Source organism: Colossoma macropomum, unplaced genomic scaffold, assembly GCF_904425465.1.
Source record: "Colossoma macropomum unplaced genomic scaffold, Colossoma_macropomum, whole genome shotgun sequence".
Lineage (NCBI taxonomy): Eukaryota > Metazoa > Chordata > Actinopteri > Characiformes > Serrasalmidae > Colossoma > Colossoma macropomum.
In genome coordinates, this window is record NW_023494794.1 from 23,443,901 (window position 1) to 23,459,966 (window position 16,066).

General features: G+C 41.0%; 1 protein-coding gene across 2 annotated transcripts in view; it reads left to right on the top strand.

The window, feature by feature from the left end:
- The first annotated feature begins 354 nt into the window (after positions 1 to 354).
- The window catches only part of gpsm1b (G protein signaling modulator 1b), a 62,367-nt gene continuing 46,655 nt past the window's right edge, over positions 355 to 16,066 (top strand). Inside the window, exon 1 of one of the 2 annotated variants that reach the window (XM_036580655.1) lies at positions 355 to 577. In XM_036580655.1, coding sequence (XP_036436548.1) covers positions 513 to 577 — 65 coding nt within the window. In that variant the 5' untranslated portion in view covers positions 355 to 512. Of the gene's footprint in view, positions 578 to 13,406; positions 13,655 to 16,066 lie in introns of those variants that run through there. The other variant, XM_036580656.1, reaches the window with a different exon arrangement.

Sequence of the window (16,066 nt, forward strand, 5' to 3'; positions counted from 1 at the left end):
TGTTTCATATATACTTACATGTATATAATATGTATGAGACGTGTTATTATCACATGTGGGTACTTTTTATATATATGTACTGCATATGAGGAGTATATTATTTCATATATACTTACATATATAACATATATGGGACATGTTGGTATTGCATTTGGGTAGTTTCAAGTATATAACACATAAGAAATGCATTATTATTTAATATATGTATAGATGCATGCAAACACACGTATGTAAGTTATATCTCCAGTACTTGTAGGTACTGACACATGTATACAACACACTTTGCTTCCTCTTCGGTGACGTCACGGCGGAGGGCGGGTCTTTGGGCCTTTTTATGGCTTCTTTGCACAATACCTCACTTCCTCAGAGCGAGCTGCCATTGCACAGAGGAGGGAGGTTCGCGCGCGCCCGCGCGCGACAGAGAGAGAGCGAGTGAGAGAGAGCTGCAGCACAGTGGTAGGGCGAAGAGCCAAGCAGCTGGAAATCTCCGTTAAAGGGCTCCTGGAGCCCATATGGCTCAGTCAGCCAGCGCTACCAACATGGAGCAGGAGCTGGCCAGCAAGAGGCTCCACTCGAGGTAGGAATGAGGGGCACGCGGGGCGTGGGTTGGGTGGACGAAGGAGGAGAGGGATTTCGGAGCAACAGAGGAGAAAAGAACGAAGCTATAGTCAGCTTCTGGTTCGAATTTCTCCGTTCCACCTTAAATGGTGCAGCGGTTACATTGTTACAGAATGTAACTGCTGCACCATTTAAGGTGGAGCGGGGAAATTGGAACAAGAAGCTGGCGAGTGGGAAGCCAACTTAAGAGAGAAAGAGAGTGGAAGAGAGAGAAAGAGAGAGAATAGGAGAAAAAGAGCGGGGTCTGGCTGGTTGCTGGCACGGGGTGGGGAGAGGCTTTGAGCTTGGCTATTGACTTCCTCCCAGGCTGCTTCTCCTTCAGCTGCTTTTCATGTTTTTTTCCATTTCAATTTTTTTTTGCAGCTTCACTCCTACAAGCTGTGTCTGCTATTATAGAGGAGACTCACTCACACTGGCTGTAACAAACACCCTCACATTTGTGCACACACACACACACACACAGTGAGGGGAACTGTGTGGGCAAAAGCGCACAGGCTTGTGGTTTTATGGCAACTGGAATTTGTATAAGCAACAGTCCGTCTTGCTGTAGCTGCTGGCTGTTTTTTCCCTTTGCATACGTGTCGCTTCAGCTATCTGTCGGTGCCGTTTTCTCCCTCGTGCGTTCATGCCGAGCGAGCTCGAGCTATTTCCTTGTCACTCTTTCTCTTCTTCCTGGCAGCCATGGGGTCACCCAGGTGTTGAAGAAGGAGAATTCGGACCTCAGAGCAGGCCAGCTTGATGGTTTTCGGCCTGTTAGAGCTGCGGGGATTCTGAAATCGGTTAATAAGTACAAGAAATGTGGGACTACGTACAATAAAAGGTCAACAGCAGACTGTTTATGTCTGCCATCTATGTAACACAGAGCACCACAAGTGGTATACAGTTGTGAGCACTGGAGACACAGGAGCCAAATACAAGATCATCAAACCCCCAGAATATGATCCTCAACCCTCAGATACACCCCAGCTGCACTGACTGCCATGTAGACGGTAGAATATTTTTCGCCGTTTGTTTTCAGGACACCAGAGGGCATAGTGACATTGCACTCCGTATTGACACTGGCCGTAACAATGATTCTGGGATGCCGTGAGGAATACTAATGGCATCCGAGGCGTGAATTGAGTGCTCAATGAGGCCTTCCAGGTCATTCTGCCCTTTCGGCTCATTTGCAACAGTGCCCAAGAAGAGCGGTAGCTCACGTTTTCAGCAGTGCTGTGTGTTTTCAGTGGGTAGAAGGAAGGTATTCTGATCTAAGACCAGCTAGTGCTCCATCAGTCTCCAACATGCAGTGAACTGCTGGGGGTTGTTGGACTAAAAGAGTGATCCACTGGGAATAGCACGTTCTTCTTACCTCTTAAAGTTTGTAGACACCTGTTCGCCCAAACGATGGGAAAAGGCCCGTCCCGTACGGAAATCTGATGTATGGCAATGTATGGATTCCAAATATATGACATATACTTGCATGTTTTCATTTCCAGCTCATACATGTGATGCCACTTTATTTGAAATTGTCTATTTCACACATCAACATAAACAAACGTATGCGTGTGACAATATGTGACAGAAAATATTATTCATATATGGATGCCATATATGACGCATATATCGCTGTTGTTGGGAGAAAATGTTGCATCTCCATTTTTGACGTTTTTCAGTTTTTTACATAATTTGAAAATACCTGTTGCTCTTTACATTGTGTGTAAATTTAATGGAGAATGGACCGAAAGAAACGGCCCAAAGTGACCTGAAAAAAAGTCTGGTTCCATTGACTTACATTAAAAGTAAAGTAGGTTCTTTCCTTCTCCTGTAAAGTTACCATTTTGGAGATACGAGGTTTTTTTTCTGACAACAGAGATATGCTAGCTTTATATAATATAATATGAGGTCTTTTCATACATCTTTTGCTTTTTTCCACATACTTCCAAATGAAGGGACAGTTATTATAATAATACAATAATATAATTAGTATAATATAAAAGTGCAGTAAATAAAAACATTTTTCTTTGGCAAGTTGAAACAAACACAACATAATGACAGTTATAACTATGTTGGTATATATTCAATCATGACATTCATAAATGCATGATCCATATATTGTACATATATGTACTATAGTTGATACTTACATATATGTATGCAACATATACATACACCTTTTTTGAGGTAGATCGCTGCTGTTGGAACAAAACCTCATATCTATGACTTTTTTTAACGTTTAATGGAAGTAAATGGAGAAGTATTTTTTCCAAGTAATTTTGGGCCGTTTCTTTTGGTCCATTCATCATGAAATTTTGAAACAACATAAAGGGCAATGGGCTTTTGTGAATTATGTCAAAAAAAAATGAAAAATGACAGCAGCAATATATGCCTGACCTTTTTCGATATATGTGCATATATGGCCATATATGAGCTTCCTGCGTGGGATATTCTAATTTTTTCCCCATGTACAATGCTTGAAATGTCTAGGTGGTAATTCACTTTTACATTTTACATCTGTGGAGTTTTTAATCTGATAGAATTAAACAGGCTGATACTGAACCTTTAAGTCTGATATATGCAAATGAGTTCTGTTCTGTTTGGCTATGCTGTGTTGTAGCTCATCTGAAAAGCAGTCCAGGCTGAAACACTCTTTATAACTTCAGTGTGAATGGGTGGGGCTTAACTGCTGTACACTGAATAGGCTGAATATATGTGAACATGGTTTTTTGTGACGTCACAAAAACAGTTTCGTTTCCATGTATGGACTCGGGAGTGAACGCTATGTTTTAAAACATTACCGGTGTTTACGTACTACATCAAAAAATGAGGAAATATGGATTTTCTACTGTATGCGCCATTTAATAGACAATATATAGGCAACACAGATAATAAGAACAGTACGGTGACCTTATTATGGTATTTTTCTATCTGAAAATGAGTGTGTACTTTTAGTTTAACCTCATAATTCAATGTAGGAATGTCATCGTACGAAAGTGGGCCTTGACTGAAAACCTCTCAGATTTGACACAGTTTCAAATAACGAGACTTTTGCACTGGAGATGTGAGGCTCTAGAATAACGTAAGCTATAAAGTAATGTAGTGTCATCCACAGTAATCAGGTTCATTCCGTGTTTTGTTTTTTGTGTGGACTGATCTGACAAGCTGGGTAAAACATTACCAAAAATGGTCATCACTGACCTTTCAAAAGTACTAGAACCAAGTTCGAAGCCGAAGGCCTAGTTCTAAATTTACAGAGAGTAAAAGACCCCTTTATAACAAGTGTTCTGTGTGTTTTTCATTGCACCCAATCATGATTTTTAAAAAGACAGCTGTGACTTTAAACTGCTTCTTATGCAGTAGCTCTAAGATGTTTTTGGGGTGCTGTCAAAGCCGCCTTTCTTCAGGTGATTTGACTTGGACGAACCAGCAGAGCGCTGTGTCCAGACTTGTGACGTCAAGCTGACAAACAGCTGACTTGAACGAGGCCTTTTGTTTGAACTTCGTGTGAGGCTGGCTTTCATCTCAAGCCTCAATCATGCCGTTTGATAGATGTCGGAGGCAAAACACCATCCATATGCATGATTCCATGCATATAAACCAGTGAAAACAATAGAGGAACATGGGTGGGGTGAATGCCTGCTGTTCACAAAGCAGTGGGTAACTTCAGTGCAAAATATCCTTGACCATCAGATATTGTAATTCGCAACCATTAGTGAATGGAGACTTGAGTTACATACTGGCTCACTTGCAACGAAACTTGGACTCATCCTTAAATGATTTGAAACCTCACTCAAGTTGCAGTCGATTTGCGTGTTGACTGATACGCAACGAGACCTGGACTTGCCCTCAATTGACTCATGCCTTGACTCAGACCTCAGTTGCATGTTGACTGGCTCACAACACAACTTGGACTTGCCCTTAAATGACCCATGACTCTAGCTTGAGTTGCACTTGAGTTGCATGTTAACTGACTTACACCACAACTTGGGCTTGCCACTAAATGACTTGTGACTTGGCTCAGTCACTGTGCACTCGAGTTGAATGTTGACTGACTTGCAGCACGACTTGGACACACCTTTAAATGACTTGCAACTCAACTCGAGTTGCGGTCGAGTTGCATGTTGACTGATATGCAGTGTAACTTGGACTTGCCCCCAATTGACTCATGCCTCGACTCAGACTTGAGTTGCATGTTGACTGGCTTGCAACACAGCTTGGACTTGCCCTTAAATAACTCATGATTCTAGCTTGAGTTGCACTTGAGTTGCATGTAAGTGACTCGCACCACAACTTGGCCTTGGCACTAAATGACTCGTGACTTGGCTCAGTCAACACTCGAGCTGAATGTTGACTGACTTGCAACGCGACTTGGACACACCTTTAAATGACTTACAACTTGACTCAAGTTGCAGTCGAGTTGCATGTTAACTGACTCGGACCTACCAACTTGGACTTGAGTTGCACGTTGGCTGGCTTGCCATGCGACTTGGACTTGCTCTTAAATAATGAGTCTAACGTCAGTTGCACTTGAGTTCCATATTGACTGATACGCAACGTGACTTGGACTCGCCAATAAATGACTTGTGACCCGGCTCAGTCAACATGTGCTGAAGTTGAACGTTGATGGGGTGGCAATACAGCTTAAGTGTAAGCTTAAGCATAAGTTCAAAGCAGCTAAATTGGCTTATTAGCTAAAATAATAGCTAATAATATGTACTCTGTGTGACAAATGTCAGTCACAGCTTATGTGAGCGAAAACACTTGTTTTGCAAGAGTAATTAAAATAAACTTTACTGGATCACAACATCTACTATCAGTGTGTTGAATCATATAACGGCTTGAATTCAGCTAAGACCTGCTGTTTTTGGTTTAGCATGGTTGATTTGTTTAGTGCGCACCTGAGTACAGACCGAGTGTTCACACCTGTCAGAATGAACCGAACTAAAGAAAAAGCTTAATTGGTTCTGCGGATGAAACGCTAATCATAATTAAATGCTAGTTTTAGGCCAGTATGCCTATTAAAAGTCATAGTTCAACCAAATATGCTAACCTGGCTAACAATAAACTTAACCCTCCTATTATCTTTGGGGTCAATTTGACCCCATTCAGAGTTCAACGTCTCTAAATAAATGATTGACATTATTTTTTACTTCATATATTTTATGACTGTTTCCTAATTTAATTGGGATAACTGGGTAAACATTACGTGGACGTGATGATGTGTTTTCAGTGTAAACATTTTGTATGCATTGGTGTTCTTTGGGGTCAGTTTGACCGCAGGCTGTTTTGGTTGTATAAAACGTATGAAATATCAACATTTTGCACACATTTGTTTTGGTTGTTTTGGATGACACTGGATCATTATAGCATGAAATTTAATAATCTTCAAAAAACTTGCCTCTGCTTTAGGGCACTAAACATAACCACACCTGCTAGAACTACTGATAGTTCACACCACATGGGGGACGGAAAAACAAAGTTCCCGCTAGAACTTTAATATTTTCCAGAGGTTTGAATTGATGGGGTCAAATAGACCCCAAGGGTAAAATACGTTAGTATATTTGAGGATAACAGGGTGGTTAAGCTGGTAACTACCAATTAGAATGATTGTGTTTGCAAAATGCTAATTGGTGACTATTGAGTTTAATATATTGTTAGCAACGTTAGCATTTCTCACTGAGCTGTTTCCGTAATATTCGTGATGTGAGCTCTCTGAGTGGGCACAAAAAATCAGAGGGTCAGAAAGCTGCACTGGAACGAAAAAACCAAAGCGCTATTAGATTTTCTGCGGCTGCTGCAGAAGAAAAAAAAGAAAAAAAAAACATTCCAAGAGTTTCTCTTTGGTTTCCTTGACAACTGGACCTGGTTGCCTTCAATGAGATTTGGATTAATGCTGTGAGCACTGTAACCTGAAGCAGAAGAAACAAAACAAATCAACCTTCTGTCCAATGAAATGAACTTCCAGACAGACAGACAGACAGACAGACAGATATTTTCTATGCAATAAAATGCAATACAGCTCTGACAATGCCTTGCAACATGCAACACATACCTTTCATACAATATATACTATATAACATAACTTTGCAACATTACTGCAACATTGCAGTAATATATACAGTACATAGTACACATAATATAAGAAGACATACGAATATTTAATATTCTGCAAATACAGCCTGATACAGCTTCTCAGATGGAATAAACCATCTGGCCGTGTCAGCATCTTACCATGACTCTCTCTGAGTCACTCCTGATTGGTTGTTGCTTTTTCAGGATTTCTGTTTGTTTCGCAGGTGATGTCATTTCCCGACAGTCTAGCTTAGCCTAGCATTCTCCTCGAATCAAAGCCTGTCGTTATGCTAGCAAGCCCACATGTTTTTCGCAGGCCTTAATTTATTCAAACTTTATACTGATTTTTATGCAAACAGCTTGACTACAGCTTGTTGTTAGCTCCCAGATTCTGGGGGAAAATAAGCTCAGTCAGTCCACATCCACCAATCTAAAGCTGCCCCCCTGCCAAACTGTCGACAAGGCTGCATTTTTCGCCGCTGCCATGACGATGCATTTGGGCCAGTGAGACCACAAGCATGTAATTATGGCGCAATTGTCTCTGAGCTTGCCAATTAACCGTGTGTTCGTTGCTCACGACTGCAGGCTCGACCACAGGCCCGGCTTTGCTGTTCCAAGTGAGGCCAGCGGAGGGGTCAGAGACCGCAGGTTTGCTACCATTATCCAACATGCTCTCCTTAGAAAGAAATTATAGTCATGGGTCTAGAAGTTTAAGCTAGAGCTATTTTTAAATCCTGCAGAGTAAGTTTTTTCTAAAGATGTTACTAAGGGGAGATTGTATTAGTTATTATTTGTTATTAATAAGGATATAATGATGATTAAGAAATGAGAAAGACAGGTTGAAAAGGTGTGGAACTGTGTAGCTGGGCTGGTCCAAGTGTATCATTTACTGTCTCTTGTGGAAACCACTGTTGGTGATTGAAATTAGGTATCTGGGTGCAGCCTATCAGCGTAGACTGGACAAGGAAGGGGCGGGGCTTGTGCTGTAGAGGCACCCTCCCTCAAAGTGACTGGCCTTTTTTCTGAAGAGCTTATAAATTTTAGAGGCTGTGATTTTTAGGGCTTATTTTGTTAGAAGGCATCATGGCAGGTGCTGAAAAAGTTCTGCTGGAAAACTTTTAGGCCAATCAATCTTTGTACTGTACATAGTTTAGATTCAAGACACTTTAGGCACAAATTATTGCAAGTAGAATCAATTATTGAGCTCAAAATTGGAAATCGTATCAAACCTGAAAATGTGCCTTTTGTTACTTCCCTACTTATTAACATGCTGACAGAAGGAAAAATCCTAAAGCTTTTCTATTCTTAGCATCACAGTGAGTGTATCTCATTCAAATCTCTCAAAAATGGCTTGAAGTTAGATTATTTGGCTAATATTTAAACCAAATATTGAAGTAGCTTTTATTTATGTCATGTTCAGAGCAAAGTGGCTTGAAGTGCTCCTTTTGACCCACTTAGACCCAATCCCATTTCACCCCTTGCCCCTACTATTTAGCCCTACCCCTGCATTTTGTGCGTTCACACCTAGGGGTGGGGTGTCCTACTTTTTGTTGAAATAGAGGGGTAGGGCAAAGTGTTACTACATGGTCCTCCAAACGGAGGTTTTTCGGAGGCACACTCCAAACGGGGTGTTACAAGAAACAAAGATGGATGCGCAAGTGACCAAAGAAGCCCACAAATGTGAGTCTTTTCTCCGCTAAAAAAATGACAATAACCATTTTGTTATTTTAGTTTAGTGTCATTTTGATGTATTATGGTCCTTTTCTTCATAACAAGCATAAAAAAATCACTAGCAGTATGCTGATGTCTTGGTAGCTAGAAGCTGAAGTAGGACCACATTTAAAAAAAAAACTCAAAAACTCGCAAGTCCGATTATTTGCATTCAACTTTTCACATACTGCACTAAATCGAATTAACCCCTTACATGGCCAGGGCCCACTGGGAGGCCCAAGGCTTTATTACACACTTGTATAACCTAGGAATAGCTCCAGTTTGCACTGAAGTCCCTGTAGATACTGAATAATAAGCCTTAGTATGTAATAAACCTGCGGTTAAACAGGACTAATTATGTTCCCCTTGTAATCATCAGTGCAGATGGGAAGTGTTTGATAAGTACTGACATACTATGACATGCTCTGGTGTAATTTATCGTGATAATAATAAATATCATCATACTTCCCAACCTTAGTTACTGGGTTAGACCAGCCAGAAAAAAAAAACTCAGTTTTTGTCATTTTTACAGAAATCTACTGTTTTTTCAAATGTAATTTAAGTAATTTTAAATTAACGTTTTATTACACAATATTTCATGTGTTTGAAAGTGTCACACTGTTAGGACACATCATGTGTAGTTTTTTTGTTGTCATGTAATCAAGCTAACGACAGCACAATGGTCACAGTCCAGCACAGTAGCCTATCATTTTATATAGTGACTTTTATACAGTGACTCTAAACTCAACCTAAATTCATTAGGTTGAATTGGATTTTTGTGAGCGATCAACCTGGTAACAGTTGCTATGAGAGAACACATCTGTGGGCAGAGCGTGGCTAGGTTAGTTACACTGCAAGAAGATTTTGTGATTTGATTTGTTGACTCAAATCAAAGACAGCGTTCCAAATTTAAATGTCGTCCTTGAGCTTTCACTGTAGCTCTGTACCAGATCAGTGAAGCCTTAGTATGTGAAAGGCACCAGTTTCTAAGGCCCAGGCCCATTTTTTATTTTTACCTCTACCTTTTATTTTTGAGTGTCATCTTGCCCCTTGGAACTGAGTTGCAAGGGGTAGTGGTTGAAATCCTCCTCTACGAAATGGGCTCAAATAAAAAAGAACATTACTTCATTAACAGCTACCAGCGCTGCTCTGTAGGCGCCCCTGCCAGTCTGCAGTGATAGCAGAGGAGGGTAAAGTTCAGCTCCTCACTGCTGGGCTTTAGTTACATTTAGGACATCATATGCCTTCAAAGAGGGACGGGACTATTATTTATTATCACCCACCCTTAATTCTTCAGTGATAAGAAGCTGAAGTAAGATATTCACCAGCTTCTTGTTCGGATTTTCCCGTTCCACCTTAAATAGGGGAGGAGTTACATTCTGGCGGCTCAGGCGTGAGTACTGCTGGACTATTTAAGGTGGAAAGGGAAATGTAGCTACTAGCTACCGAGACATTAGCATACTTTTAGTGATTTTTTATGCTTGTTATGAAGAAAAGGACCATAATACCCTGAAATGACATTAAGCTAAGATAAAACAGTGATTATTGTAATTTTCAACAGAGAAAATTCTCACATTTGTGGGTTTCCTTTAATCGCTCATGCAGCCATCTCGCCGGTTTTCCTTTCTCATAACACCCTGTTTGGAGTGTGCCTCCGGAAAACCTCCGTTTGAAGGGCCATGTAGCCCTAACACTTCGCCCTACTCCTTTATCTCAACCAAAATCAGGACAGCCTACCCCTAGACATGAAAGGAGGAGTAAGGGGCGAGGAGTGAAATGGGATTGGGCCTTTGTAGGTATTTGTATTTTGAGTCCATGATAATGTCCATTGTTATTTTAGAGAAGAGGGGGGTGTGGGGGGTTGTGAATCTTGTTTGGAATGTTTCTGTTTACCACAGGGTGCAAAAGCAGCATGTTGAAAAATGCCATTCATTTTTCCCATAGAGAAAAACAGCTTAGACCTGGAAGTCCTTATACGGGCATGACGCCAACTACAGAAATGACGCACAACTTCAGTCGTCTACTCTGTGGTTAGACTTCACATTTGCATACTGCAGTCTTTCTTGCAACATATTTGTGCGCTATTAAATGATTCTTTTTTTTTGCCCACCATCACCCCTCATTGAAGGACTATTACAGCTTTATTTTTATCTAATGTATTGATGAGGGACAACATGTAAGCATAAACAGACAGACAAACAGCAGTAAGAGAAAGAAAAAAGATAATATTACATAAAAAGAAAAAAATAATAATGAGAAAATAAGCTAAGGACTTGAATGAGCAGCAAACATTAACAACACCAATAGTGAGTATGATAACATGCACTCAATAATCAGATCAGAATCGGATTTCTGCAGTTATCTGATTATCTGGTTATGTAAACAGTATACTCTAATTTCTCAGATTGGAGTTTTATGTATAGAGTAGTTTGAGACTGGTTGTTGGATCTCAGTCTGCCAGCTTCTCCAGTAAAGTTGATTTAGTGGGAGTTCAGTTACTGTTGTAGAAAGCTAATGTCCAGATCAGGTCATATTGAGTATTTTTGTGTTTGATGGATGCAGATATTTTATCCATAGATATAGGATCCAGTAGTGAATTTTTCCAGTGAGTGATAGTAATGCCATTTTTGGACTTCAATTTCATGAGGAACTATTAAATGGTTCTATACGCCCCTCTGTTCCTTACTCACATAACACTGCAGGCTGGATTGGTCTGATTTACTATCTCAGTGCTTAATTCCTGCTATCTGCTCCTGTTAATGTTTCATCGATTGCCATTTGTGTTGTTTTCGCCGCCCTTGGCAGCACTGAGATGTTTACAGCAGTTGCCTCGCTAGAATTATCCTTTAAGAAGTCAAAGCTCATTAAATTAACGAGAAGCCCATATAAATGTCTGCTAGTGGTCGGGAAACGTATTTAAAAATCTGTAAGTCACTGCCCACTCCCTGACCTTTTTAAAGCAGAGTCCGCTGTGAAACTCTGGCACTGGCAGTTCCTGTTTGAATGCGAATGCACTGTTGACTTAGTGTTAATATGTGAAGACCAGAACTTTTTGTGGTAGAGTTATTATTGGGTAAAAAGCCTCTGCTTGGCCTGGAGAACCAAACCTGCTTTTGATCCGTGTTTTCAACCTCAGTGCCCGTCAGCCTCCACTGTGTTTCTGCTATTTGCACAAGCTGGGCTTATTTTATCTGGCTGGTCTGCATTTGCTGGAGAGTTCATATCCTGGCCTTTGATGTGGTCCAGACTGAGCTACATTTAGCCAGCCGCCTGTACCGCTCCAGTAGGATTGGTTTTCATCTTTACCTGCTTGGATCTGTGGGTTTAGACACCCTTTCATCATATGATCGTGCATTGAAATACCTACACGAATGTGTGGGAGGCAGCAGGAATGTGTGAATGGGAATTTAAATGCCACACGTGATAAAAATGACTAAATTGACTGCCTTTTTAAAGGGTCCTCTAAAATTTTCAGCAGCACTGCTGATGTATACGCACATATACACTGACCGGCACCTCCTTGTTTCCACACTCACTGTCCATTTTATCCGCACCACTGACCGTACAGGAGCACTTTTGTAGTTCTACAATTACAGACTTCGTTCTCTGCATGCTTTGTTACCTTGCTTTTCAATGGTCAGGACCCCATCAGGACCCCCACAGAGCAGGTATTATTTGGGTGGTGGATCATTCTCAGCAGCAACACTGACATGGTGGATCAGACACAGCAGTGCTGCTGGAGTTTTTAAACACTGTGTCCACTCACTGTCCACTCTGTTAGACAGTCCTACCTTGTCAGTCCACCTTGTAGATGTAAAGTCAGAGATGATAGCTCATCTGCTGCCGCACAGTTTGTGTTGGTCATCCTCTAGTCCTTCATGGTCACAGGACGCTGTTGGCTGGATATTTTTGGTTGATGGACTATTCTTAGTCCAGCAGTGACACTGAGGTGTTTAAAAACTTCAGCAGCACTGCTGTATCTGATCCACTCGTATCAGCGCAACACACTCTAACACACCACACTAATACACTACAGCCTCAACTTTTACTGAAGTGCACTATTATGTTGATGGTAGCAAACCCTATAATATATGTTGATATTTCTATTATCAGGACAAATTACGTAAAATGATCTCACAATATTATTTGTAAGTACAAGTATTTAAGTACTTGAAACCTGACCAACTTCGCGTTTCTTTACAAAGAGGGCATAATTAATTCTGTATAATTGGATTTAGTGCAGTACAGTGTGTAAAACGTTATATTAAAATAATTTTTGATAGTATTTTTGATAGTATTGTGGCACTACTGGGGCTTTTTCACAAGTCCATTCCAACTTATTAAAACTTAGAAAAACCAAATGTTGTGATGCATATTGTGTATTATAAAAATGTCTTGAAATATTGTGAGCAAAAAAACCACCCCCTAAAACATGATATACCCCCTTACCGGGGTGCCTTTCTACATAGCTACCCGAATAAGAGGTTTTTGCTACCAGCACAGGCCTATTTGCACCCAACGTATCTATGACTATATTCACAAAAAGATCTCTGCTTTGTGTAACTTTCCATATGTCTCTTGCTAATTGCACTTGCAGTAATTGCTCTAACACTAAATTACCCGTCTTGCAAGCGCTTTCATCTCAGCACTCTCAGCTAATTGGCCAGCTAGTTTGTAATCCTGCTGGTTTCTAAATCTCATTTGCTTTAATTCTGGATTACCCAGTGAATAATCTCATCCTACACAAGAAAGAGCAGCTGTGGCTGTTCACAGTGGAATATAATATACAGTGAGCGCCCTTTCCCAAAATTGTCTGTTTCTATAGCTCATATACTTGCTGATTATTGTGTGTTACCGGTGGCTCATAAAAAAAATCATCCACCTCGGTATATTTCATTGAAATCCAAGCTGGATCTAGATATGCCTAACCAAGACACTAAACTCTGAACACTTCCCGTCCACTCTTAATGATTCATAGGGGTCCTGACCTTGTGCTGGTTTAATAGACATGGATTGTGCCACACTGCGGGACAGCTCAGCAACTCAGCAGGTCGCCAGACTGCCTCACGTTCATGTGTAGTGCTGAGATCAAACGCTGTGAATGTCAGGGAAAGCATAGCCTTTGTATGAGACGGAAGGGTATGTCGCTTTAAGCGGGCGAACATATGTTAACATGATCGGCTAATCGTCTTGCAGGGCACAGTGTGTTGCACCAGTAAAGAATGAGGGGACTTTGACAGTGACAGGACTCCCTGCTGTGATGTGCGTGTGTTATGTAAGTCAGAGGGGTCCAACTCAAGTCCTGGAAGGCTTGGATTTAGGCCTGCAACGCTGACATTTGCAGTACTGCTATTACAGAAGGCTGCAATATGCAAATGAGCCCTCAGACATATGGTATATTTTTTTATTGTGGTATTGCTCAGCATGCGTATCTCAAATGTTCCAGATGGGTTCATGTGGTTGAGTCAAGGCTTTCACATAATGGATGTGCATTCTGACTAATGTCATGAATTCACAAATGGATTTCTAGTTAATCACAGAGACGGAAGAAAAAAGCTTTCAGTACTTTTTAAATGATAGCACTGGCTAAAATTTAATAACATGTTTTATTACTCAAAAATAGCCCATGGAAATCGGTAAGTTTTCATGTTGGAGGCTGCCTGTTCAGATGAGTTAATAAGATGGATTACGTTGGGGACTTGTCGTCTTTTTCGCAAGATCTTTTCTCCTCAGTGAACAATATCGCTGCTATCAGAACAAAACCTTGTATCTCCAAAATGGTAACTTTACAGGAGAAGGAAAAAACCTACTTTACTTTTAATGTAAGTCAATGGAACCAGATTTTTTTTCCAAGTCATTTCGGCCGTTTCTTTTGGTCCATTTATAATTAAATTTACACACAATATAAAGGACAACAGGTACTTTAAAATTCTGTCAAAAACTGAAAATGAAGATACGAGGTTTTCTTCCAACAGCAGCGATATGCCAACATGTTAGTTTGTCAGAGAAATATATTTTTCACTCTTATTGGATCTAGATTGGACCAGCTAGAGTAGCCTAGTTAGCCAGCTCTGTCTTCATCGTCACATCCATAACAACCCGTCCTTGTTGTATAAATGAAACTGTACCTCTTCAGGGTAGAAGTGCTTTCACTGCAGTGCTAATCTCAAGGCTGCATCTTCTGTACTTGTGGTTAGGGAACATAATTGTAGTACATTCTGTTGCAAATATGTCTACATTTTTGGGTTGAAGTCTCTCCATACACCTTGTACTGCCTCCAGGTTTTTTATTTTGTTTTTCTACTTAAAAAAAAACACTCATGAAAAGGTACAAACATGCCCCTTTCTGATTCTGGTACCCCAGTCACAATTTCAAACCGTTAAATCAGTGCTCTGGTCCTCCAGGCCTGGAGTCTGACATCACTGGTCCATGGCATGTCAGTAGTACTCTGGTTATTTTGTCTGAGAACTATACTTGATAAAAAAAGCAGTAAAATTACCTCTTCCAATTTCCTGTCAACACTGACACAGATGTGGTTTTGCATGCAGTGGTAGTGTTTCATCTAATTTCTGTACCATTCCCTCTCATCCAACTTCACTCAATGCCCAAGGCTCCCCTGCTGCACAAACAGAGCGAGGCATGAAACGCTCTCTGTAGTCTATCATCAAATCTTCAAGAGGCCCTCTCTTGAGCATCTGCCTTGCTAAATGATTTGGTGTGTTTTTTCCGTAAGTCTTGCTGAAATGGGAACCGAGCAATTAGATAAAGAAACCATCTTATTCATCTAAGAGATGGAGATGGAAGTGTGTGTGTCAACGAAAGAAGGTCAGATAAACCCTTTCCCAACCAAGCATCTCTGAAATCTGTGGACTTTTGGACCTGGTCTCTGAGGGATAAATTGACTGATGTCTGGCGTTAAACAGAATTTGTGATTGCGGCCTTGGTTCTGCTGCAAGTCTTGATTTGTGAGTTTGTTTTACAGCACATTTACTGGTCCATGCATTATGAATGAACCTCCGTGGAGTTCCCCGTGGGGTTGTGCCCTTCTCCCGGGTTTGAGTTCCAATTGAATATCTGTCAGGATCAGCAGGTGCCGGATTAGCTGAGTGTCCGATGCTCCGGGTGTCCTTCAAGCAGCGGCACACTGGAGAATTAGGGCAGCTTGTGGCTCTTACAGACGCATTTGCCCTGCTGAGCAATGCTGGTGTCACACTTCCGTCATTCGCCATCACCCAGGATCCTGCCGTCAGACCAGTCTCTCGGTTTGATTCAGAATGCAAGGCATGGAGCTCTGACTTCAACAAGGATTGTCCTACGACTTGGGCTGCTGTAGCCTGCTTTGGATTTGCTGGATTTTTTTGTAGAGTGTTGGAGGCAGAACTGGTGGGTGGAGGATTCTTGCAACAGAATGGATTTTTGACTGAAGCAGCATTACTGTTTGGTGGACCGTCCAGTGGGTGTTAGAGATTGTAAGCTTTCCAAGATAACGCTCTTTCTTTCTTCAGATATTACATAAGGTCTCAGGTTCTGTTCATCAGTTGGGATTTAAAGTTCTGCCTTCTACAAAAGAACCTCTTGTTCTTATGGTTCTTGTCGAATCTCTTGTTGTTGGGTGGTCAGATTTTGCTTACCGTTTTTTTTTTCAGGACGGCAGTCTAACCTGACTTTGAGGGCATCTTGTTTTTGA